Source organism: Neofelis nebulosa, chromosome 12 (assembly GCF_028018385.1).
Source record: "Neofelis nebulosa isolate mNeoNeb1 chromosome 12, mNeoNeb1.pri, whole genome shotgun sequence".
In the NCBI taxonomy this organism is placed as follows: Eukaryota; Metazoa; Chordata; class Mammalia; order Carnivora; family Felidae; genus Neofelis; species Neofelis nebulosa.
In genome coordinates this window covers 87,261,436-87,282,116 of record NC_080793.1, presented here as the reverse complement: position 1 = coordinate 87,282,116, position 20,681 = coordinate 87,261,436, and the positions used below count along the sequence as shown (strand labels likewise).

The following is a 20,681-nucleotide window of genomic DNA, read 5'->3' as shown; positions in this document are numbered from 1 at the left end:
ACTAAGGCTTCTATTCTTACTTCACGAATGCTTCTTAGAGATTTGGAAACAGGGTAAAGGTACATGTGTCACTGGGTTCCCAGGGGGTGGAGGGGAACAAAAAATGACTGAACGGTTAGACCCGGGATGAAAATATACTACCTGCGTACAGGGCGACCCATAGCACGTGTTGCCAGTATAGCTGGCTAGTCTGAAGGAGCAGGACCAACAGCAATTGTAGGGCCCCTTTGGCTTCGGTTTGAAGCAAACTGGCAGAAATCTCGGCCATTGACAACACCATTTGGAAATACATTGGAAAAGACACTCACAGAAAGAAAAGTCACCAAAGGAACATGGGATTTTACCAAATGTAGCATAAGCATTCCTTGCACATTTTATAAAATTGGAAATCACTATAAAATCAGCGACTGTTTTCCTCCATTGTGAAACCCTGCGCCGATGCTAAATGTAAAATGCTTTGATTGATTTGGTTCTCATTTGGAAGACATTTCAAGAAAATAATAATGCTCCCAAATCCCCCCAAAATCCCAAAATCCCAAAATCTTAATCGTAAGATTAAAATTCCAAGACCTCTCTCGCCACCACCCATTATGTCCAGAATAGTTGCCACTAGCTAATCCTTTTGTGATAAGTTCTACGAACTTCAGGCAGCAGAACTGAAATCCGAGATTGCCCAGCTCCATTGGAGCTGTAAAGTTAACAACTTGATAAAGTTGTAAAAACTCAACTTGTACAGTTCAGAACTTCACGAAGTTCGAGTTAAGTGTGGAATGTTGAAAGATTAGAGTTGGGTCAGGAAGTTCCAAACGTGCCTATGAACTATCTTGTTGCTTCTATAGGGAAGGAAAGCTTTAAAGCTCTCAATTCCTTTGTTGACTTCTCAGAAGACCAGAGAGAGAGAGAGAGAGAGAGTCAACTGGTTGGGCCAGGATTTACATGCTGATATTCATCTGAGTTCATCAGCAGTTTCTCATGATGTGATCATCCCCATTCTGCCAAACATACACACACACACACACACACACACACACACACACACACACACATCCCATCCATGTTTAGGACACCCTTCTCATGGTATTTGCTTGAATCATTAAAGCCTTGGTCAGCACATAAGCCATCTTCAACTGCAGCCCTTGATTGAGTTCATAGTGTCAGACTCTCAAGTCAAGGTCTAAGGACACTTCCCTTCTCAGGCAACACATCTTGTGGTCCCACTCAGCTACCGCCATTTTATTTGAAGTCACCATCTTTATAGCCTTACGGTTGGTTGCATGGAATTCTAAGAGTTTGTCACTAGTATTGGAAAGTTACGTTTTGAAGGCAGTAGACCCTGTCTGTTTCACAAAAAGGAAATCTAAGGATCAAAGAGTAACATGTCTGGAATCCCATAGCTGATAGGGGTAGACTTGTGATTCAAAGCCGGGTCAGGCTGGCTCTAGACCCCATGTTGTTCTTCTCTACCATGCTGCTGCCTGTTTTCCATTTAATGCCTTTGCAACCTGGGCAAGATATATCCTTGCTTTAGTCTTAGTTTTCTCATCAACAAAATAAGCATGAGGAATTTCTTCCGAAGCCTGTTGTGAGGATAAAATTAATTACCAGTTAGGCACAGGTAAGTAGGGGTAGGTAGATGGATGGAGTGGATGGTTGGAGGGCAGATTGGCACATATTAGGTACCTAATTTTTTTCTAGTTCCATTTCCTTTCCACAAGCATGGATAGATAGATAGATAGATAGATAGATAGATAGATAGATAGATCGTTGATAGATACATACATACATACATACATACACACACACATAGATCTGAAGCTATGTGTATTACTCAGAGAGACTGTATTTTGATTGTCTTTGACTCCAGGGCAGATTTTTGAGTATTGATTCTATGCTGATCATGTACACCATTAGACCTTCATGTTTTCGACCATATAAAGATGAGCTTAGAAGTTGAAATTCATGAAACAGATCATATAAAGGCATGTGGAGGCTTTAATAAAATTATGTTGCAAGGAGAAAAATAGCCTGTAGACAAATTTGAATGTTGAGACAAATGATTCGTGGAATTATGAAGACTCCAACAGCATTCTTTGGGTTGGAGCCAAAGTGGTAATCAGAGGCAAAGTAATTCAATGCTCTGGAAAACAGAGCCAACCAAATAGAATGTAGAAATAAGTCATTTAGAAAAAAAAATGGCAATATTAGGGAAGACGTATAATCATAATTAGACAATCATAGCTAGAGTTGTATCAAATTTGAACTAGTAGGAATGAATGAAAGGTCTTGTGAAATGGGGAGAAAGTGTTATATATACAGTTACTATCTCTGTGTAATTTATTCAAGTTAAAGGGTAAAAGTAAGTTCCAAAGAGACATCTTATTCCAACTAGGAGATAGAAACCACTTCAGAGAATTTTACAGTTCTCTATTCTTAGTGCCTATGACAGCTTAAAGATCTTCTTTCCTAGAGCAAGCAGTTCATTGGCAGAAACTGGAAAAATGTACAGTTACACACACGCGTACGTAATTTCTTCCCTACACGCGTGTATCAAAGGTCACCGCTGTGGCAGAACTGGGGAGCGGGATGAGATCGAAGCATCACTTTATCTGAATAGATTTTGTGATTCTATGTAGCGACTGACCCTGTGAGTAGCTGAGGCCCTCATATGAGCTGTCTTTTCTAGTGAAAACTTTCAACTCTTTGGCGTATCAGCTGCTAATGACCTTGGCCCCCAGGTCAGCAGGCATGCCCAGGGTCACGTGGTAAAGTTCACTGCGGATTCTGCTGCATATGCTCCCTGTGGTCACTTCCTTCAGCAGCTAAGCACCTGCCAGCACGTTGGCATCTGGCTGCTGGTCTGTCTGGCGTAGATCCCTGCAGAACCATCAGGTTGTGCCGATACACGGGGGCTCTCTGGGGTCCTGGTAAACTTTTTGCATGCACGTATGATTTCAGCCAGCATGCTGTAAAAACTTTCAGACGGATAGGAAGCTGTATATAAAATTCAAAGTCTGTCAATGAAAACTGAAGCACATGTGCCCCCCCCCACCAGTGACAAATCTGTCATAGAAGACGAATTCGTGGCCACGTACTATCCCACCTCACCCCCAGTGAAGACCACAGAAGACAGAACTGAGGAAAAATATCAGTGTGTTCTGAACGGCTTAGTCCGGAGGCTGTGTTTCCCCTAATAATAGGGGGGAAAAAAGTAAAGTTAAATGGTTTCTATTCAGGCAGATGTGGCAGGTTTTACAAAATATCTTAGATATGAATGGCAGGCAATACCAGGGGCGCCCAAAGATGTCTGCATCCCAATCCCTGGGACCTGTGAATGTGTTAGGTTACAGATGCAATTAAGGTTACTAATTAATTGACGTTAAAATGAGATTATCATGGATTATCTGGGTGGGCCCAGTGTGATCACAAAGGGTCCTTAAAAGTGGAAGGCAGGCGGGGGCGCCTGGGTGGTTCAGTCGGTTAAGTGTCCGACTTGTGATTTCAGCTCAGGTCATGATCTCACCGTTCGTGAGTTCGAGCCCTGTCGGTCTCCATGCTGACAGCACAGAGCCTGCTTGGGATTCTCTCTCCCTCTCTCTCTGCCCCTCCCCTACCCACCCCCAAAGAAATAAACTGTGGCTGGCTCTCAGAATGGAAGGGGGGCATACCACATGCCACGGGTTGTAACCAGCCTCAGGAAGCTGGAAAAGGGGGAAAAAAACCCTAAAACACCTCTCCCTTAGAATCTGCAGAAATAAATACAATGCAGCCAACAGCTTGATTTCAGCTCAGGGAGACCCATTTTGGCATTCTGACCTCCCACGTTAGAAAATAATAAACCTGTGCTGTTTTAGCCACTGAGTTTGTGGCATTTTGTGACAGCAGCCATAGGAAATTACTACCGTAGAAAGCTATATTCTGAGTGAAATCAGTCATGACTTAGGGGTTCTAGGCTCTTCCTTCAGTATATTATTTATTCTTACTTCCTCCTCTCCTCAACATATGTACGTCATTTCTCCATTGATGACTCCACCCTGGAAATCGTCCTCACCGGGAACTAGTCTCCATTGGCTTTCACCAGTGGAGAACGTGACATTGTCAGACTATCTCCTCACACCTTCACCTACTGTCCAAATTGGGACAAGCTTCCCGTTAGGGAGACTCCCCCCACCCCATCTGAACTACTAACACGTGTCACCTTTGCCCACATCTCTTTCCTTGCGACCTTCCCTGTAATATTTTCTCATGTCCCAGACATATTCCCTTTTCCCCCACTAATTCCCACAATTAAACACCAACCTTGGTCCATCTCTGTCTCTCCGTGCAAGCCTCCAGAGAAAAAAGAGGAAAATTAGTCCTTTGACAGACTTCCATCCTTAAAAGCCGACCTCAGTTTCTTTCCTTGTGACCTGTTGATGCCCATGTGCCTGAGCTGTGCTAGCTCTTTCTGGTTCCATATCCTTCCTGTGACCAACGTCTTCACACCTTCCTTAAAGATAAAACCTTCCATTCCCTTCACTGTTTGTAACCTGGGGACCTTAAGTGGTTTACGGGCTCTTCTTCCGGCCAGGGCTCAGCCCATCATCCATTTTGGTAACTAGCGTTTTACTGGAACACAGTCGCACCCTTTCACGTACCTATTGTCTGTGGCTGTGTTTGCCCTAGAGTGGCAGAGTTGAGTAGTTGCGACAAAGCCACAAAGCCTGAGGTACTTCCTGTCTGACCTTCCACTGAAAAAAAAAGTTTGCCAACTGTTGTTCTAGATCCTATATTTTCGTAATCCGATGCCACCAGAAAATCAGTTAGGCTCTTTTGGGCGTAGTAGCTTAGTTAACAGGGTGGTTTTAAACGTGGACAGCTGATATAGACGTGGACAGCTGATCTCTCAATGAGCGAATAGAACATGTTTGTGTGCGATTGTGTCTGTCTACCTGTAAGTCTGGACATACCGACAGATTTTCTATGAAGACAAGGTTTCTAGAAGGGATGCTTACCTGCCTGCCCAAGAGGATGTGGTTATGATGACTCCCTAATCCTCTCTCCCCAGGATGGGGGGGGGGGGGAAACTCTTCCAGCAGGGAACGTGTTCCCATGGGTGAAGTCCTCATCTCAAAGCTTTCCTTCTGTCCCTGACTCCTGTCCCCCGTCTCTGCTTTGTGGCCCCGCCTGGGCTCCTGCCTGTTGGCCGTCTGCACCCCGACCTCCACCGCCTTGCTTCAGTTTCCAAGTGTTAGCACACACGCCTTACCCCCCTCCCTCTGGAAAGTTGCCAGCTGCTGGATCTAACGGGTAGTGGGCTCTTCGGGGCCCATGTGGGCTGCGTCTCCCGAGCTGTGCCCGGTTCCGGTCATGGTGCCCGTGCCCCAGGACAGGCGGCAGACCCGCTGGTCCCGTGATGAACCACTCTTCAGCCGATGGGCGGCAAGTCAGGGTTGCACCCGGGCCCTCCCTCAAGGGTCCTGCCTGTGTGTCGCCCACTTATGCTTCCCAGCCATTACCAGCCTCCTCATGAAGTTGTGGTCTCGCCCTCCCACCACAGTGGTCAGTCGGCTCTTGTCCAGGAGGGTGTGCGTCATTAGGACCCTTGTCAGGACCCAGAGGAGGTGGTTTCTGGGATAGGAGGCTTTTCTTCCTGAAACACCAGATATCCGTCCTGTGTGTTCTATTCGGTTTCTCCTTCCCTATTTGTCACTCTGCTGGCAGGATTTTTTTCCTGTGTACATCAAAGGCCAGATGCTTTCTAACCCCAGAGCTCATTTTAAACCCCTTAATTTATATTCCTTCCTCCATGAATGGATCGTGCACACTCTCTCTCTTTTTTTCTCTCTCTCTCCCCCCCTTTTTCTCCCCCTCCTCCCCCTTTACCCTCTCCCGCTATGTCTCAGATTCCTAAAGTGAGGGTCAGAATATGTGGTCTCCTGTCCCCCACCACCACGTTTCCTACAAACGTTCCACAAATCAGTTCCTTGTTTTTAATAGCGGTAAGATTCAACCTAAGCTCTCTACCGTGCCAAATTCGTCAGTTTTCTCTGAGGCCGCACTGAAGAAGCAAATTCATTTATTTGGTATGTAGTCCACCTTTGATATCTGTCAGGTGCCGAGGTAGATCCTGGGACCCATTGACGCAGAGGACAAACAACAAGGCCCCTGCCCTCACGGCCCTGGCACTCGGGTTGGGAAGTCAGATGTTAGAAGAGGGAGAAATGTAAGTGTTGGGTGTTGTAGATGCTTGGGAGGAAGCGATTCGACCCGTCAGGGAAGGAGATGCTCAGATAGTCCTGTCAGGAAAAGCCTCTCTGAGGAAACCATCTTGAGGAAGTGAAGTGATATTGAGGTCATGATATTTGAAAGAAAGCCTATCATACACGGAGCCGTGAAAGTACTTTATAAGCTCTGAGATGTCACCTTGCCAGGCAGTGGCCCCTCCAGTGCCCTGTGCAGCAAGGGAACTTGGCAAGTTCCGTATTTTCCCAATTGCTGGAGCTAAACCTTGATGGTAACCTCCGTACTTTTCTGGCGAACCTCCATTTTGTTCATCCAGATCCTTCCGTGTCTTCCTTCTCTTTTGTTTCTGGTTTGTGCCGGTCTAGTCTCGGCGCCTATCATCTGTCCCCCATCTGTGACACTGTCTTCCTTATGCCGACTCCCAGTCTTCTCTGCCATCATTGTTCATGTTCTGCCGTCCAGCTGCCCTGACCCTGCAGCCCACCCCCAACCCCCGACCGCTGACTTCCCTTTCTGAGATGCCCAAGCTTCTAAAACCATCTCAGCTGTCCTAGGCTGCTTCCTTTCGTTGACTAAACCACCTGCCCTTCCTGATATAAACAACTTCTGACCCTCACCTCCAGAAAGAGGGGATAGACTGGAACTGGCTGGCACAGTGCTTAGCACGTAGGAAGCTTCCAGGAAATGTTCGCTAACGCGTGAATGCACCGATTCCGGAAATCGCGGCCTGTCTCGTGGTTTTCTCCTTAATCGCGTGTGAATTCTTTCCTCACATGGGAAATGCATGTTAAAAAGCTTCCCCTTCTTCTGTATCGGGTACCAAAATCCTACCTCTCCTGACAAGATTTTTATTTTGAACCCACTCTCTCCGTTTGCCGTCACGTGCGACTTTGTTACTGATCCCAGAGACACGAGAGGCGCCAGCGGTGTCCCTGAGATTACTTGTACTGTGTTCAGCACCCTGCAGGGGCACAAGCCCAGAGTATTTAGTTGGCACATGTTTATTTCCGAAGGACCACAGCAGTCGTGGAAATACTGGTTGCGGTGGTGATTTTTAGCATCCTGAATAACCGAATGCATTCACTCGGGTTAAGCAGAAACATTCAGAGGGAAACCTTTACATGAAGGAAGTTGCTGTGCTTCCAGCTAAACAGCAACTTAAAAGCAGTTTCCTTGGAAGAAAAATTCCAGATGCGTCCAGAGTTTGGTGTCAGCCACTTTGTGTGATACTGTTAATTACTAATGGCAATAGTAATTTAGTGTCAGGCAGCCTTTTGAGATTTTTTTGAAAACAAATGGAATATTCACCATTTCATTCATTTGTTTACTTATTTACTTTTAAATATAGTTTATCGTCAAGTTAGCTAACATACAGAGCATGCTGTGCGCTCTGGGCTTCGGGAGTAAATTCCCATGATTCATCGCGTACGTACAACACCCAGGGCTCACCCTACCAAGTGCCCTCCTCAGTGCCCATCACTCATTTTCCCCTCTTCTCCTGCCCTCAGTTTATCCTCTGTATTTAAGAGTTTCTTGGGGCGCCTGGGTGGCTCAGTCGGTTGGGTGTCCGACTTCGGCCCGGGTCACGATCTCGTGGTTCGCGGGTTTGAGCCCCACATCAGGCTCTGGACTGACAGCTCGGAGCCTGGAGCCTGCTTCACATTCTGTGTCTCCCTCTCGCTCTCTGCCCCTCCCCCACTTGTGCTCTGTCTCTCTCTCTCAGAAATAAATAAACATAAAAAAATTTTTAAGAGTTTCTTACGGTTTGCCTCCTCCTCTGTTTGAAACTACTTTTCCCCCCTTCCGTTCCCCCATGGTCTTCTGTTAAGTTTCTCAAGTTCCACATATGAGTGGAAACATATGATATCTGTCTTTTTCTGCCTGATTTATTTCACTTAGCATAATATCCTCCAGTTCCATCCACGTTGCTACAAATGGCCAGATTTCATTCTTTCTCGTTGCCAGGTAGTATTCTGTTGTGTATATGAACCACATCTTCTTTATCCATTTATCAGTTGATGGACATTTGGGCTCTTTCCACAATTTGGCTATTGTTGCATGTGCCCCTAGGAATATTCACATTTTAGAGGTTATAGAGGTATGTTTAAGACTCATCCCTGCAACATATTTCCAGAATTGGATCTTAAGTGTCATTAAGCATTCATTTAAAAGATGTATAAACCTTACTGTGTTGCATCAGTTAGAAATAACTTACAAAGGATCCTTCAGCTTTGGGCATTCCGTTTTTAGTCCTAAAATATTTAAATAACACCAAAAATAGATGAAGAGGCCCATTGATTTTGTTTTTGTTGCTTAGATTCTTTAATTCAAGACATTTTACATAATCTAAACTGTGATTTCTATTTAGACTACCAAGTGATCAGGAACAACTCCCAAACCGCAGTTCAGTATTGATCATTTTATATCTGTCGCCCAACGGGATGTAACCATAAAGTAATGGGACGCTTTTCCCAAAGACAGGTTCTCGGAGTTATGGATCCAGGAGGCCCTTGTCCCCTTCAAAGCAGTCACCTAGGAAGGCTACACGTTTGTGCCTATAATGATGCCGTAGCTCCACATGCTGTGGAATGCCTCTTTTTAAACCGTCCCTGAACTGCTAAGGAATAACAGTAACATGACATATTATTTTGAATATCCTGAATTGTGACAGAGGTGAATTTGCTTTTTAGTGAGTAGTCAGAAATCATCCCAGGACCTCTGGCAATCACTACAATTTGGAGCGTTATCTGCAGTCACAATTGGATGTAAAATCACAAGATGGGCTTTCTTGAACGATGCATAAACTAACTCTCGAACTCAATCGTGAAAGGAATTCCAGAGCCTTGGACCTCGGAATAAATGTAAACGCTCCCACAATAGCTACTATGAAGAATAATACATGTGTAGGTTAAGGGGGAAAAATGTGTGTGTATGTTTGCAAAATAAGGTCAGTTTTATTACTTTTGTTAAGCTTTCGAACCAAGACAGAAAATAAAATCTCAGCTGAAGGTTATTAATGGTGCCATATTGTTTTAAGGTCTTTCTTGTTGCATTGGTAACAAACACATCCTCTCTTTCTAAAGATTGGGCCCTGCTATCAAACATCAAGTTACAAGAGAAGTCTCTGAGATTTTTTTAAAAAAAGAACACTTTACACTTTGGGGTTCCCACTATGCTTTTTATTTCTATTAATGAAAGCTTTAAAGAAAGAGTTCAGCCAAGCAGCTGGACCAAGTTTCTGTCATGTCGCCTCCCCGGGGAACTTTTGGACTGCCCATGGGGGTGGAGCTGATCTGCCCTCCGTCACCAAATTTCCAAATTTATCCCACCACATCCGTCATCTGCAGGCCAGCCAGGCCCCTATTTCTTCACTGCTAAGCTGAAATAATAATGAAAAGTAAAACGAAGCACAGAAGGCAGAGAGAAATTGTCATCCTTTGCAAAGAGGCCAAGGCAGACAGCTAAATTGTGACACAGTTGAAAACTGTTCAAATTCGACAAGTTTGATTGGAAAATTAGGTGACCCGTGTAGTTAGAGATCAAAATGGTCACTGGTTTACAGTTTTAAAAAGTCCTACCGTGGCGTTTTTGCCTCAGAGTGATAGAAGGTTATTTTATTCTACCTGTTAATAACTGTTGCCCACATGACTATTGTTTTGCAGTTTGGTGATTTAAATGCTGTATCTCCTGGAAATCTGGATAAAGGTAAGAAGTGAAAATAATGTCAAGGACTTTTTTTGACTGGGAAATTCTCAGAGAAAAATGTGGTGTGTGTGGAAACGACACATAACCCTAGATGAATATGAGGGCCATGTCTTTTGGAATCTGCGGTCTTTCTCCATTTCTATACCTTCTTTATGTCGGGGATATTAAGTGCCGGAATTGAATGTAAATGCAGTCACAAACTCTTCTTGACTTTGGCCTGCCGTTCAGCACAGGTAGCGAGAAATTATTTCTGACCGTTGCCAGAGTCCTGGAGAAAAGTGATAAAATTTTATTCAAGGCCCACTCAGCAGGAGAAAAGATTTCTCAGCCCGCCCCTTCTCACCAGTTCATACCTTTCACTGGAAAAAACAAGTCAGAGACAGCAGTGATGTTTACGGTAAAAAGCGAGATCAGTAGTGGGGCAGAGGAAAGGGTTCAGATGCGTAGTCTTTAGATTTTAAAACCACCTTCGCTACTCAACAGAGACAACATTGCAACTCAGCTGTGTATTCCTGAAGAAACTTGGGACCTTCCAAACCGCACAGAAAAAAGGAATAGGGCTCAGGGAAAATGAGGTTGGGATAGTTAGAGCCCATGCAAGCAAAAGCCATCCTAATAAAAATACCAGCTCAGGGGCGCCAGGAGGGCTCAGTTGGTGAAGCAGCTGACTCTTGATCTCGGCTCCGGTCACGATCTCACGGTTGGTGGGTTCGAGCCCCACATCCGGCTCTGTGCTGATGGCGCGGAGCCTGCTTGGGATTCTGCCTCTCCTTCTCTCTACCCCTCCCCTGCTTGTACACGCACTTGCCCTCTCTCAAAAATATACTAGCTCAGTTAAAAAAAACAAAACTCTAAAATGTTTACTAAATAAACACAGCAGAAAATACAGTCCTTTCTTCAATAAAACAAAAACAAAAAGTGAAGGTATCCTGAGGTTTCCAGGAACTGAGTTCTGGAGTCAAGGACAAAATGCACAGGCAGGGGGATACTGAACAATAGCCCTTCCAGGACAGAGCCAGAGCTGGTGGGGAAACTGAGGAAAGAGGCGGGGCTCGGGGAATCCGTACGCGAAGGACAGCACTATTCTCTGGAGCGTTCTGCACCAGGGTCTTTGTGGGTCTGGGCCTCCTCCGCCCAGGCGGGAGTTGAAACCCGTGTCCGACCTGAGGCAACCCTGAGGATGCCCCGAGCCAGGTCTTGTGACCCACGCGCGAGCGTTTTTGTCGCCGGTGCAGAAGCGTGGACGGTGTTCTTCTCGGCCACTAAATGGCCGCCAGCCTTCTCTGTCAAGCGCTGAACTGAGGCAAAGTCCTCACTGAACTTCAGTAGTCCCTAACGTTAGTTTCTGTGCACCAGACTCCTGTAACCTTGAGGGTGTTTCTAGGACGTGTCTTTGAGTCTGTACAAGAGTAGAGAATGGCTACGGAATTGCCTCCATTCGCCCTCACAATTGGAGAAAGGGCTTGCTTTTTGTGGACCGCCTTGTGGCGTTTCCCTGGGAACCCCGTCGCCCACAAGTGGGCCTAGGGAGAAATGGCCTCGGAGACTTAGGGGAGTTCAGGCCATTATCCCATCGTCGGTTCCACGCGCCACGTGGCCGATGAAAGGGCCTTCTCCACTCTCTTTGCTCCCCTACCAGCTCAAAATGACTTCTTTCCTTTCAGTGCTGCCTCTTTTATTATCCCGATACTATTTCTCAGGCAGAGAAAAGTTGGTGGAGAGGGAGCCGGGAAGCAGTGTGATTTATCCTCACCTTGGGGTGGCCTCGGTGGTCCCATCCACCCCCGGACCCCGTGCTTCTTGGAATCTGGCCACACTGGCATGAGTCGGGGCCTGGGTTTCGAATGTGAAATCTCCAAGCATTTTTGTGGCCTTTTTCCACAATTTTTTTTCCCCTGATAACAAAAGTAATTCTCGCTCTGTATAAAAATTTCAAATAATACGGAGATGTAGGAACTATAAAAAGTGAATCTTCGTGCTCACAACCCTGAAAGACCAGTAAGAACTGAGTGTGAGTATCCTTCGAGACATTTTTTTTGTTTGTTTATATGTAAGCAAATACAAAACCAAAACGCAAATGTGTCGTACAAATGTGTTTCAGTGATACCCTCTTCAGGAAGCAACTGCCTACCAAACACATCCCTTTCCCTGCAGCCCACTAGCCCTTTGAAGGTGCTCGTTCTGACAAATTCTGTTATTATCGAATCCATTTCCCAGAGGCACAAAGAGAGCGGGAAAAAGTAGACGAACCAAGACCACCCGGGTCTCATCTGAGAGCACTTCTGTGTTTACCTCTTAACGATGCGTTACGTCCTGTCTAGTCAGTAAATCTCATCTCAGTCTTTATAGATATATAGATATATAGATATATTCATTTTAATTTTTTTGAGAGAGAGAGAGAGAGAGAGAGAGCGCATGTGCACGAGCCAGGGAAGGGCAGAGGGGGAGAGAGAGAGAGAGAGAGAATAGAGAATTCCCAAGCGGGCTCCATGCCTGACAAGAGGCTCGATCTCATGACTGTGATCATCACCTTGGCCACAATCAAGAGTTGGACATTCAACCGACTGAGCCACCCGGGCGCCCCAGTCATTATATTCTTTTGCAAATCAGCAGAGGTCTCACCTACGTTCACATGCACCCAGATGAAATTTACCCCTAGTGTAGATTTCAGAGGAGACTGAGAGTGTTGTGCCTTCCGACCTTTCTTCAGTTAGCATTTCTCAGCTGGATAGATTCCCCCAAAGCCAGCATAGTGTACCGAAGTGACTACTTTAGGGTCGCTCAGATGAGGCCAACTACTTAGCACAAAGACTTCAGGAAATCCTGGAGGTCTTCCTGAAAGAACTCTTAAAGGTACCAACCACAAACCAGCCAAAAGTAAGTTACTTATGCTGTGTGTGAAAGAACAGTGGATGCCCTAAGAGAGTGTGGATACAAATGAAATCCGCTGGCCGCACACCTACCGGCCCCGTCCCCTGAGAATCGCCCACCAGTTGCTCTCTTCACATGCCGTGGAGGAATTTCCAAAGCCCGTGTTGATTGCTGTTTCCCGGTTTGCCTTCCGGTAACGGTCTTGGTGTTGTTTGTGCAGATGAAGGCAGCGAAGTGGAAAGTGAAATGGACGAAGAACTGGACGACTCTTCGGAGCCCCAAGCCAAAAGGGAGAAAACCGAGCTGAACCAGGCGTTTCAAGTGGGTTGTATGCAGCCCGTTCTCGAGAGCGGCGTGCAGCCCAGTCTCCTGAATCCAATTCACAGCGAGCACATCGTCACAAGTAGTCAGACTATCAGACAGTGCAGCGCCACAGGAAACACCTACACTGCGGTCTAAAGAATATTAAAGCGTATTTTTCCAGCTAACATTACCCCTGTTGATATATTGGGCTTAAGGTGAAATTTTAATAAGCCTGAAGGTCGACTGTTGTCAAATTCTATCTGTGCTGAACATTACCTTTTTGGAGTTGTGAAATGGAATGGATGTATGTATTTTGCCAGGTGTTTTTTTTGTTGTTGTTGTTCTTGTTTTTTTTAACGTAAAAAAAAAATCATTTGCCTCTTAATAATAAGTTGTTCTTTTTTTTTTCCTTTAGTTTCAGGTGTCAAGAAGGATTTTTACCACACTTAATGCCAATGTGTTCGTTTTCTTATAATTAAAAAGTAATTTACATTTTTTTGTAGCTTAAAATATTTGATTGTTGATTGTTAGTCTTGGTGTATGATTTCATGTGTGAGTTTTTAATTAGATGCACTTCTGTGAAATATCAAAAGAAATGAATTCCTTTGATTTACACTGGAGGCATGCCCATTTGGCAGCAGATGCATTGAATTTGCTTTTGAAAGGTGCTTTTCATTGGACGGAACCACAAGACACGATTTCGGTAACTCTTTGGTACGGAGAGAGAATACAGAGCATTTTTATCATGGCGCTAGAGGGTTGGGAAGGTCATCTGTTTTTCTCCGGAGAAAAAAACCGGAGCTAGTACATTTATCTGTTCAGAGTAAATGACAGACCTGCAAGAGATTATGCTAATATGTACATAATTTGTGTACATAATTATTAAACCCTATTAACGCAAGCTTCCGTTAAACATTGCATTTTAACCATTATTTGCATACCGATTCCTCTGTTTAAAGACTACTGATTCTGTATTTGGGACCACTGCACAGACGCATTCTGCTGTTGAGCGGGGCTGTTATAGTTAGATACTGAAGCCGAAAAAAAAATGACTTGACTTTTTTTGTGTTTCGTTTTGTTTCGTTTTGTTTTTAAGTGTACATGCTACTTATGCTGAACTGGACATACAGGAAACCATTCCATTTGGATGACTTTCTTTTATTCCAGGTCTTTTTCCTAATAGTAGTTCCCTCTGCTGCTATTATAAAAGAAAATTTATAGAACGCAAGGAATGTAGCAACCTGCATATCGTTATTTCCTTCAAAACTATTTCCTGGTTTCTAAAGTGTGTGGATTTTAAATTGTAAACACAACCTGAGGGCAGTATAGCTGGCTCACCACACTGTTGCTTTATCCCCATTTCTGTAGGATTTGGATAGGTGGCTGGATGGACCAGTGCCATTGAAGAATGTACATCAGGGATCATCGTACCTCGGCTATTACATGGTGCCTTAAAACAGAACTGAAGTTAAGGTTTTAGTAAGGCTTATTTTGTTCATGTGAATTCCTCCGCAATCCATTTGACAAGGTGTGCCTGTCCCTTTCCGATTCCCGAAGTGAGGACAGGTTACGCGCTCTGCAAAGGAAATGTAGGGCGAACAAAGCAAAGCAAAAAGACGAAAACTCAATTCCCCTCTTGGAGTGACCGCGGACGTACTTTTTGTTCATAGAGCTGACTATGACTCGATTACCCATCAGATTGCTTAAGGGCGTGGAACAGCGGACTAGTTTTTAATTACCAACTTGTCACGTACCATCACATGTGTTTCAGACCGTCTGTATCTAGTTCTCATGTAAGAAAGTTGACGAAATAAGCAGGGACTTATCGAAGTGCATCTTGTCAGTCTAAATGTTTGTGTCTGCGTCTTGGTGCCTGTGTGTCCACGGCATACACACGTGCCCGCGGGCGGGAGTCAGCTGCAAAGTCAGGTGAGGTCCTAGACGGGACCCACCCCCCATCCATCCTTACGTTAATTTACGTGAAAGCCAAGGTTCTTTTAAACACTCGAGTTATTAACAACCACCACACACAAAAAAACAAAATCAGGCACAGCCATTCATTTTAATCGTTTTTAGAAAACTGATCAGCAAAAATAATACATGAACACATAAAGCCCCCTCCCCCCCCCCCAAAAAAAAAGGGAAAGCACACATGATTTACAGATTGTTAATGAGGCTTGTCTCAAACTCAAGATGTTTGTCTTTCCGGTTTTCCTGGGGTGGGCGAGAGGGCTTGGAAAGAGGGGGATGAGCCAGTCTGTAAAGTGAAAAATACCAAATGGCGTATCGGGTACCACGAGGTGTGTTTTCCCTCCGGTGGCCCGATTGCCTCACACTATTCACGTAACAAAGATCAACAGAGTTTCTGAAGTCAACTTGAAACGTTTCAGATGTAATTTTGTATGACTCAACTCACGCATCTCTTTGGAAAGTCTTCACGAGCATTCGACCATCACCTCACCCAAGTATCACTTGAGTGGCCCTCCCCCTCATTCTTCTCCCCAAAAGAGGTGATGGGTTGGTACCATCACACGCACAAAAAAGGCAAACACACAGAACACCTTCACCACGAAAACCCCGCACGTCTAGCTCCTCGTGCATTGGGGAACGTTTACAGGTGGAATTAGTTCGAACCACAAGACGAAAAAGAACCCCCCCTCATTTCAACTCTCCTTTCTGAGACGCTTCTTCGCTTTCCTCTCCCCCGCCCAGCAGCCCCAGAACTGTGTTCCATCTGTATCGGACCAAACGTTTTTGCTGCTTTCGTCTTGTTTTCTTGGACGATTTTAAATGTATCTATTATCACTGTTTAACGTTGGGTATGTTTGTATCATTAGAGGGATCTGATCATAATGGGCAAAGTTCGATGGATGAAAGGTAGGGATTGGGGAGCCTCCAGGATTCAACATTTCTTCCAGGTGTTCATGGTTCGCATGAACCATTCTCACATTTCAGCCTGACTTGCTAAACACGTTCTGGGCTCCTTTGTGAACACGGGAGCATTCATCTGTGGCAAGGGCAGATGGTTTTGACCAACAGACAAAAGCGCGTCTTCATTCTTTGCTACTGCTGGCGATCTGTCGTCCACAGTAAGACAGGACACACCCCTAGTCAGACACAGACATCTCAGCCAATCTTGACTTGGCCTTGTGAGGTATATTAGAAAACTCAGACCTCACCCTTTGTACGTCTGAGGAGAGTCGAACGATCCCAAGTATTGCTTTGATTTGACATTTCATTTTCTTTTCTCTCATTCATTGAAACTGTGACTTTTCTACGTAACCGTGACACTAAGACTCTCAGAGTAGATGTATTGACAAGTGACAAGTCTACACTTTAAGGACTTCTTGACATTTCTTGACGTTGTAATCAAACCACTAGTCATGGAAACTATCTACACAGACCAAGTGCTACACTTTCAGCGACGAAAACGTAAGGAAGGCATGTTGACTGTTTTTAAGTTTTAGAAAAGATACTTCCGTATAAGAGGATTGCGTCTCGTGGGTATGGTTTGACCTTCACGTACATACTTTGAGAACCATACCTGGAAGATTTGAGTTTCATGAAGCCAGTGAACAATGGGGTGAAATGGGGGGACCATCTCCTCGGAACACAGGGCCCAACTTTAAAATTTTTCTTTGGATATCAAATGGCTGGTCACTTTTTCAGGATTCTCATCCAGACCATGTTTGGACTGACTACTTTAAGTCTTACTGCCTTTTCAGAAATCTGCTTTCCTTTTTGTGCTTTTTCTTGTACTGTATAGGACGGTTCACGCACCTCTCTTTAGATGGTGTACTTTAAAAAAACAAAAGCAAATTTGAGAAAATGGTTTGAACACTGCATACCTAAAATTAGTCGCGTGCAACGTTGACTGCCTTTGATTTGTAGTGGGTGAGTAAAAATGAACACGTTTCTTGTGGAATAACGCTGTCAGAGTCATCCGGGAATGACTACGGTTTCATTACTGTAATCATGAACCTTTTTACATGAATGCACTCTCTCGGAGTGCTAAACGTGATGCATTTTCAAATTGGAAAAAATTCTTCAGATGATATATTTGAGATGTCTAAAACGATGCTGTGCTTGAGACATTAGCGTAAAAGGGGGGAAAAAATGAATGTCACTGTGATGTTGGCCCCGCCTGGGTGGACACAAGTAGAAAGTAAACAACTTTGGCAAATCGCCTTCCTGTACGATTTGAGGCAGTGGTTACATACAGCAAATTGACCTTCGTTATAACCTTCTCTCCCCCAAATTCTTGGTGAGAAAACCACTCGCAAAAAAATCGAAATCCGAACCGACGAACTCTATGAATCACAGCAGAACGTGGGGGAGAGGGGTTGACATGCAGTGCTATGAAAATTGGGCTTGTCACTCGATCAGATCAACCTCCATGTATATGGTTAGAACAAATCAATGAATGGAATCCTAGTATTTCTGCAAGTTTGGTGATTTAAAAAAAAAAAACTGGAATAGAAGCATTAATTCAGTGCTTAGTTCTAGTGTTAGAAAACCCCTTTGATGTAATGCCTTGTATTAACCCTTTGAGCATTGTAAGATATACAATGGGGGACAAAAGCCTTTCAGATCATTTATTTAGAGTTAGACCGGTAAAATATACTCTATATCCAAATGTCTAATTATGCTGTTTTTTTAAAGGGGGGGAGGGGGAGGAAGAGAAAGTGTTTCCATGCTGAACACTTGCATTTTATATACAACTCTTAATTTTCTTCTTCAAGAGGGCTTGATATATTTATTCCCAAATATTCACTGCCATCTAAGTAAGTGTACTGTTTACAGAAAAAAAAAAAATCAACTTTTCTAGCATCACATCATGACTCTAGAAAAGGAGAACAGATACATGGGCCTGTAGACCTATGTCCTAACTGATCTCTGCACATCGAAAGTACCTAGATTGCCTTTAAAAGGTATGATAAAGAAAGGGTTACATTTCTTTTCTTTTTTGTTTTTTTCTTTCCCAAAACAAAACAAAAAGACCGCGTTAATTTAGCTTTAGGAAGTACAATTGTTAAGCGAAGCCTTAGGAAGAAATGAGTTCGAGTGGGTGAAGCAAAGCTGAACTTTTCGGGGGCAGGTAAGCTATTTGGAGTTAGAGCTCTCATAAAACAGCATTTGGGACTTTCACACAGGGCCTATCTTTATCTGTGCTCCAAAACCTTTAAAGCTTTGTCAAAAACAGTAGACATAGATAGAATGGAGAGCAAAGCACTTGTTTTTCAGCTCCTCTGTCGGGAGGGGCCGTGGCGACTGCTTCCGAGATCTGTAAATGCCAGTCTGCCTCTAGAGTTGCCGACTTCGTTCACGGGCCACTCTGCGTGCACTCGGTCCCCCCTTGTCCCCTGCGCGACGGAGCCTGAGAGCAGCGTCGTCTGCAGATGCGCGCGGCTGCCCCGGCCGGGCGCACGGCAGAGTGTGACCTATTCCGATGTCTGGTGAAGGGACATCCGTAGCTTAGTGCAAGTCTGCCGTGAACATTGCTTTTTTTAGACGGCGTAGGAAGTCAAACCATGCAAATTACTCATGTGTTAACATGCAATACTCAAAGGGTTTTAATTTAACTCTCTTCTTTTGGATTCTTCATGATGATTTACTGTAAATGCTTCTCAGTTTGCATGCTCTGATCATTGCTGCTAGTGATTTTATGTGCCAGTAGACCTGAGTTTAGTTTACCAATTTTACTTAAATAGTAAAAGCCACTTACAAAGTGACTGCCTAGGATTTCTTTTTTTCCTTTGTTTGGAGTAATCGGTAATCCGTCTTATTTTCAGAACTGTGTTTTGTCTCTTACTTGGTTCTGGTGTTTGATTCTTTTCACCCCCCTCCCTTCTTTCCTTTGTTTTTTAAATAAATTACGACGTTGGGATTGGAAGCCCTGAGTAATGAAATCTTTGGTAAGAATTGTTGCGTAGGCTCAATAATGAGAACGACAAATCACTGTTAGAAGAATTTTGATTCCGGGGGAGGAAGGAAAAAAACGAAAACTCCCACTGACTGTTGATAACTGAGTAAATTTTTCCTTCAACGAATTAATAGTTTTGAACGAACGATTGCCTTGTTTTAACCTGCTAAACACAATTTTAAATGACCCAATAAAGGAGGTATTGAATTTTATTCGTTTGAAAAGTATCTTTTGTACCAAAGCAAATTTTTTTCTCTACTCATCTCCATCATCAATTGGGACCCTATGGTGGTGACCAACGCGTTGGTTACAGAAACTTTAAGTGAGTGCCTTGAGAAAACTTGGAAATTTGTGCCTGGGGTGGTAAACTTTTAATTAGGTTAATTGTAGTGCTTACCAATTAGTAATTCTACTATCACTCAGGGCTTTCGTACCTTCTAGGTAAAACTTCTTTCATTGTGTTTTTTTTTAAAATACCGTATTTTTTTTAAGTGCCATCATTTAAATTTCACTTAGTAAGTGGCAGATTACATTATTCAGTCCCACAAGCACAGAAACATAGTAACACTAGGAGATATTTGAACATTTATTTTACAATCGACTGAATATATTATGTAAATGAGGTAAGCAACTTTTGTAGAGATTGTATGTGTGAGATAATGTAATGTTCTTTTCCAGTTTTTGGACTACAGTTGAATAAACTTTTTAATTATTTAAAAACATCTTTACCGAATAACATGTGATGGTTTTTTGTATAATGTATTTGATTTTGTAAATACGTATTTCCTGATGTGATTTTTGTGAGAAATGCTAAATCTTTTAGTATATAATGTCCTCTCAAAATTGGCAGGAGCTAAATAATAGTTTGTGGGCGATTTGTATTGTGTACTGTACAATAACTGGGGAACTTTTATAATTATAAAAATATATATTAACTTTTAGTGTGTTGTTTAAACAAATGACTGGAACATACTAAAGATATTAGTAGGATTTTTCTGAATATTTCAGACATGAACTCAGGCTAGCTTTCTTGTGTTTTTCAAAACAAAATGGTGTCTTGTCTTTTAAAATCAATAAATTTGTTTCCTTGTTACAAATACATTTGAAATGCCTTGATTTCCACCCCCCCACCCCCACCACGCCCGCAAATGATTGCCAGGAAGCTTGCCTGCCTGCCTCATCTAGAAGGTAGCCTCTGTGTCATCGACTAGCTTAGAAACAAAATTAAGTTGTTTGCCGTTTTTGTGTCAAATGAAATTAGCAATATTTACACATGAACAGCACAAAAAGAGAAAACAGAATTATAAGCCCAGCAGGGTACAAATCTTACCCTCAAAGAAAATTAGTGATTGAGTGCCATTTAATTTCAGAAGCTGTCAACATTTCCATTGTAAGTCCAGATTTTTGGATGTTCATAATGTGTTTGTTTTATGTCACTTCACATGGGTATTTGGCACCCAAGTTCCTTGCTTAGATTGAAATGGCTTATCAAAATGCATCTTAATACACTTATAAACAGATGCCCCACCCCCATTTTGTTCTCCTTTGGATTACACGGTTACATACAGAAAGATTTATTCTTTTTAGGGTACGTTACTGTGAGTGTTGACAGAGACAGGCATGTAACTACAACCACAATCAAGTTTAAAACATTTTT

General features: G+C 43.5%; 1 protein-coding gene across 12 annotated transcripts in view; it reads left to right on the top strand.

The window, feature by feature from the left end:
* RFX3 (regulatory factor X3) overlaps positions 1-20,121 on the top strand; it is a 292,672-nt gene extending 272,551 nt beyond the window's left edge. For all 12 annotated transcript variants that reach the window (XM_058695807.1, XM_058695803.1, XM_058695806.1 and 9 more), the window contains 2 exons: positions 9,885-9,927; positions 13,019-20,121. In XM_058695807.1, the coding sequence (XP_058551790.1) occupies positions 9,885-9,927; positions 13,019-13,257 (282 nt within the window). In that variant the 3' untranslated portion in view covers positions 13,258-20,121. The remainder of the gene's footprint in view (positions 1-9,884; positions 9,928-13,018) is intronic.
* The last annotated feature ends 560 nt before the right edge of the window (positions 20,122-20,681 follow it).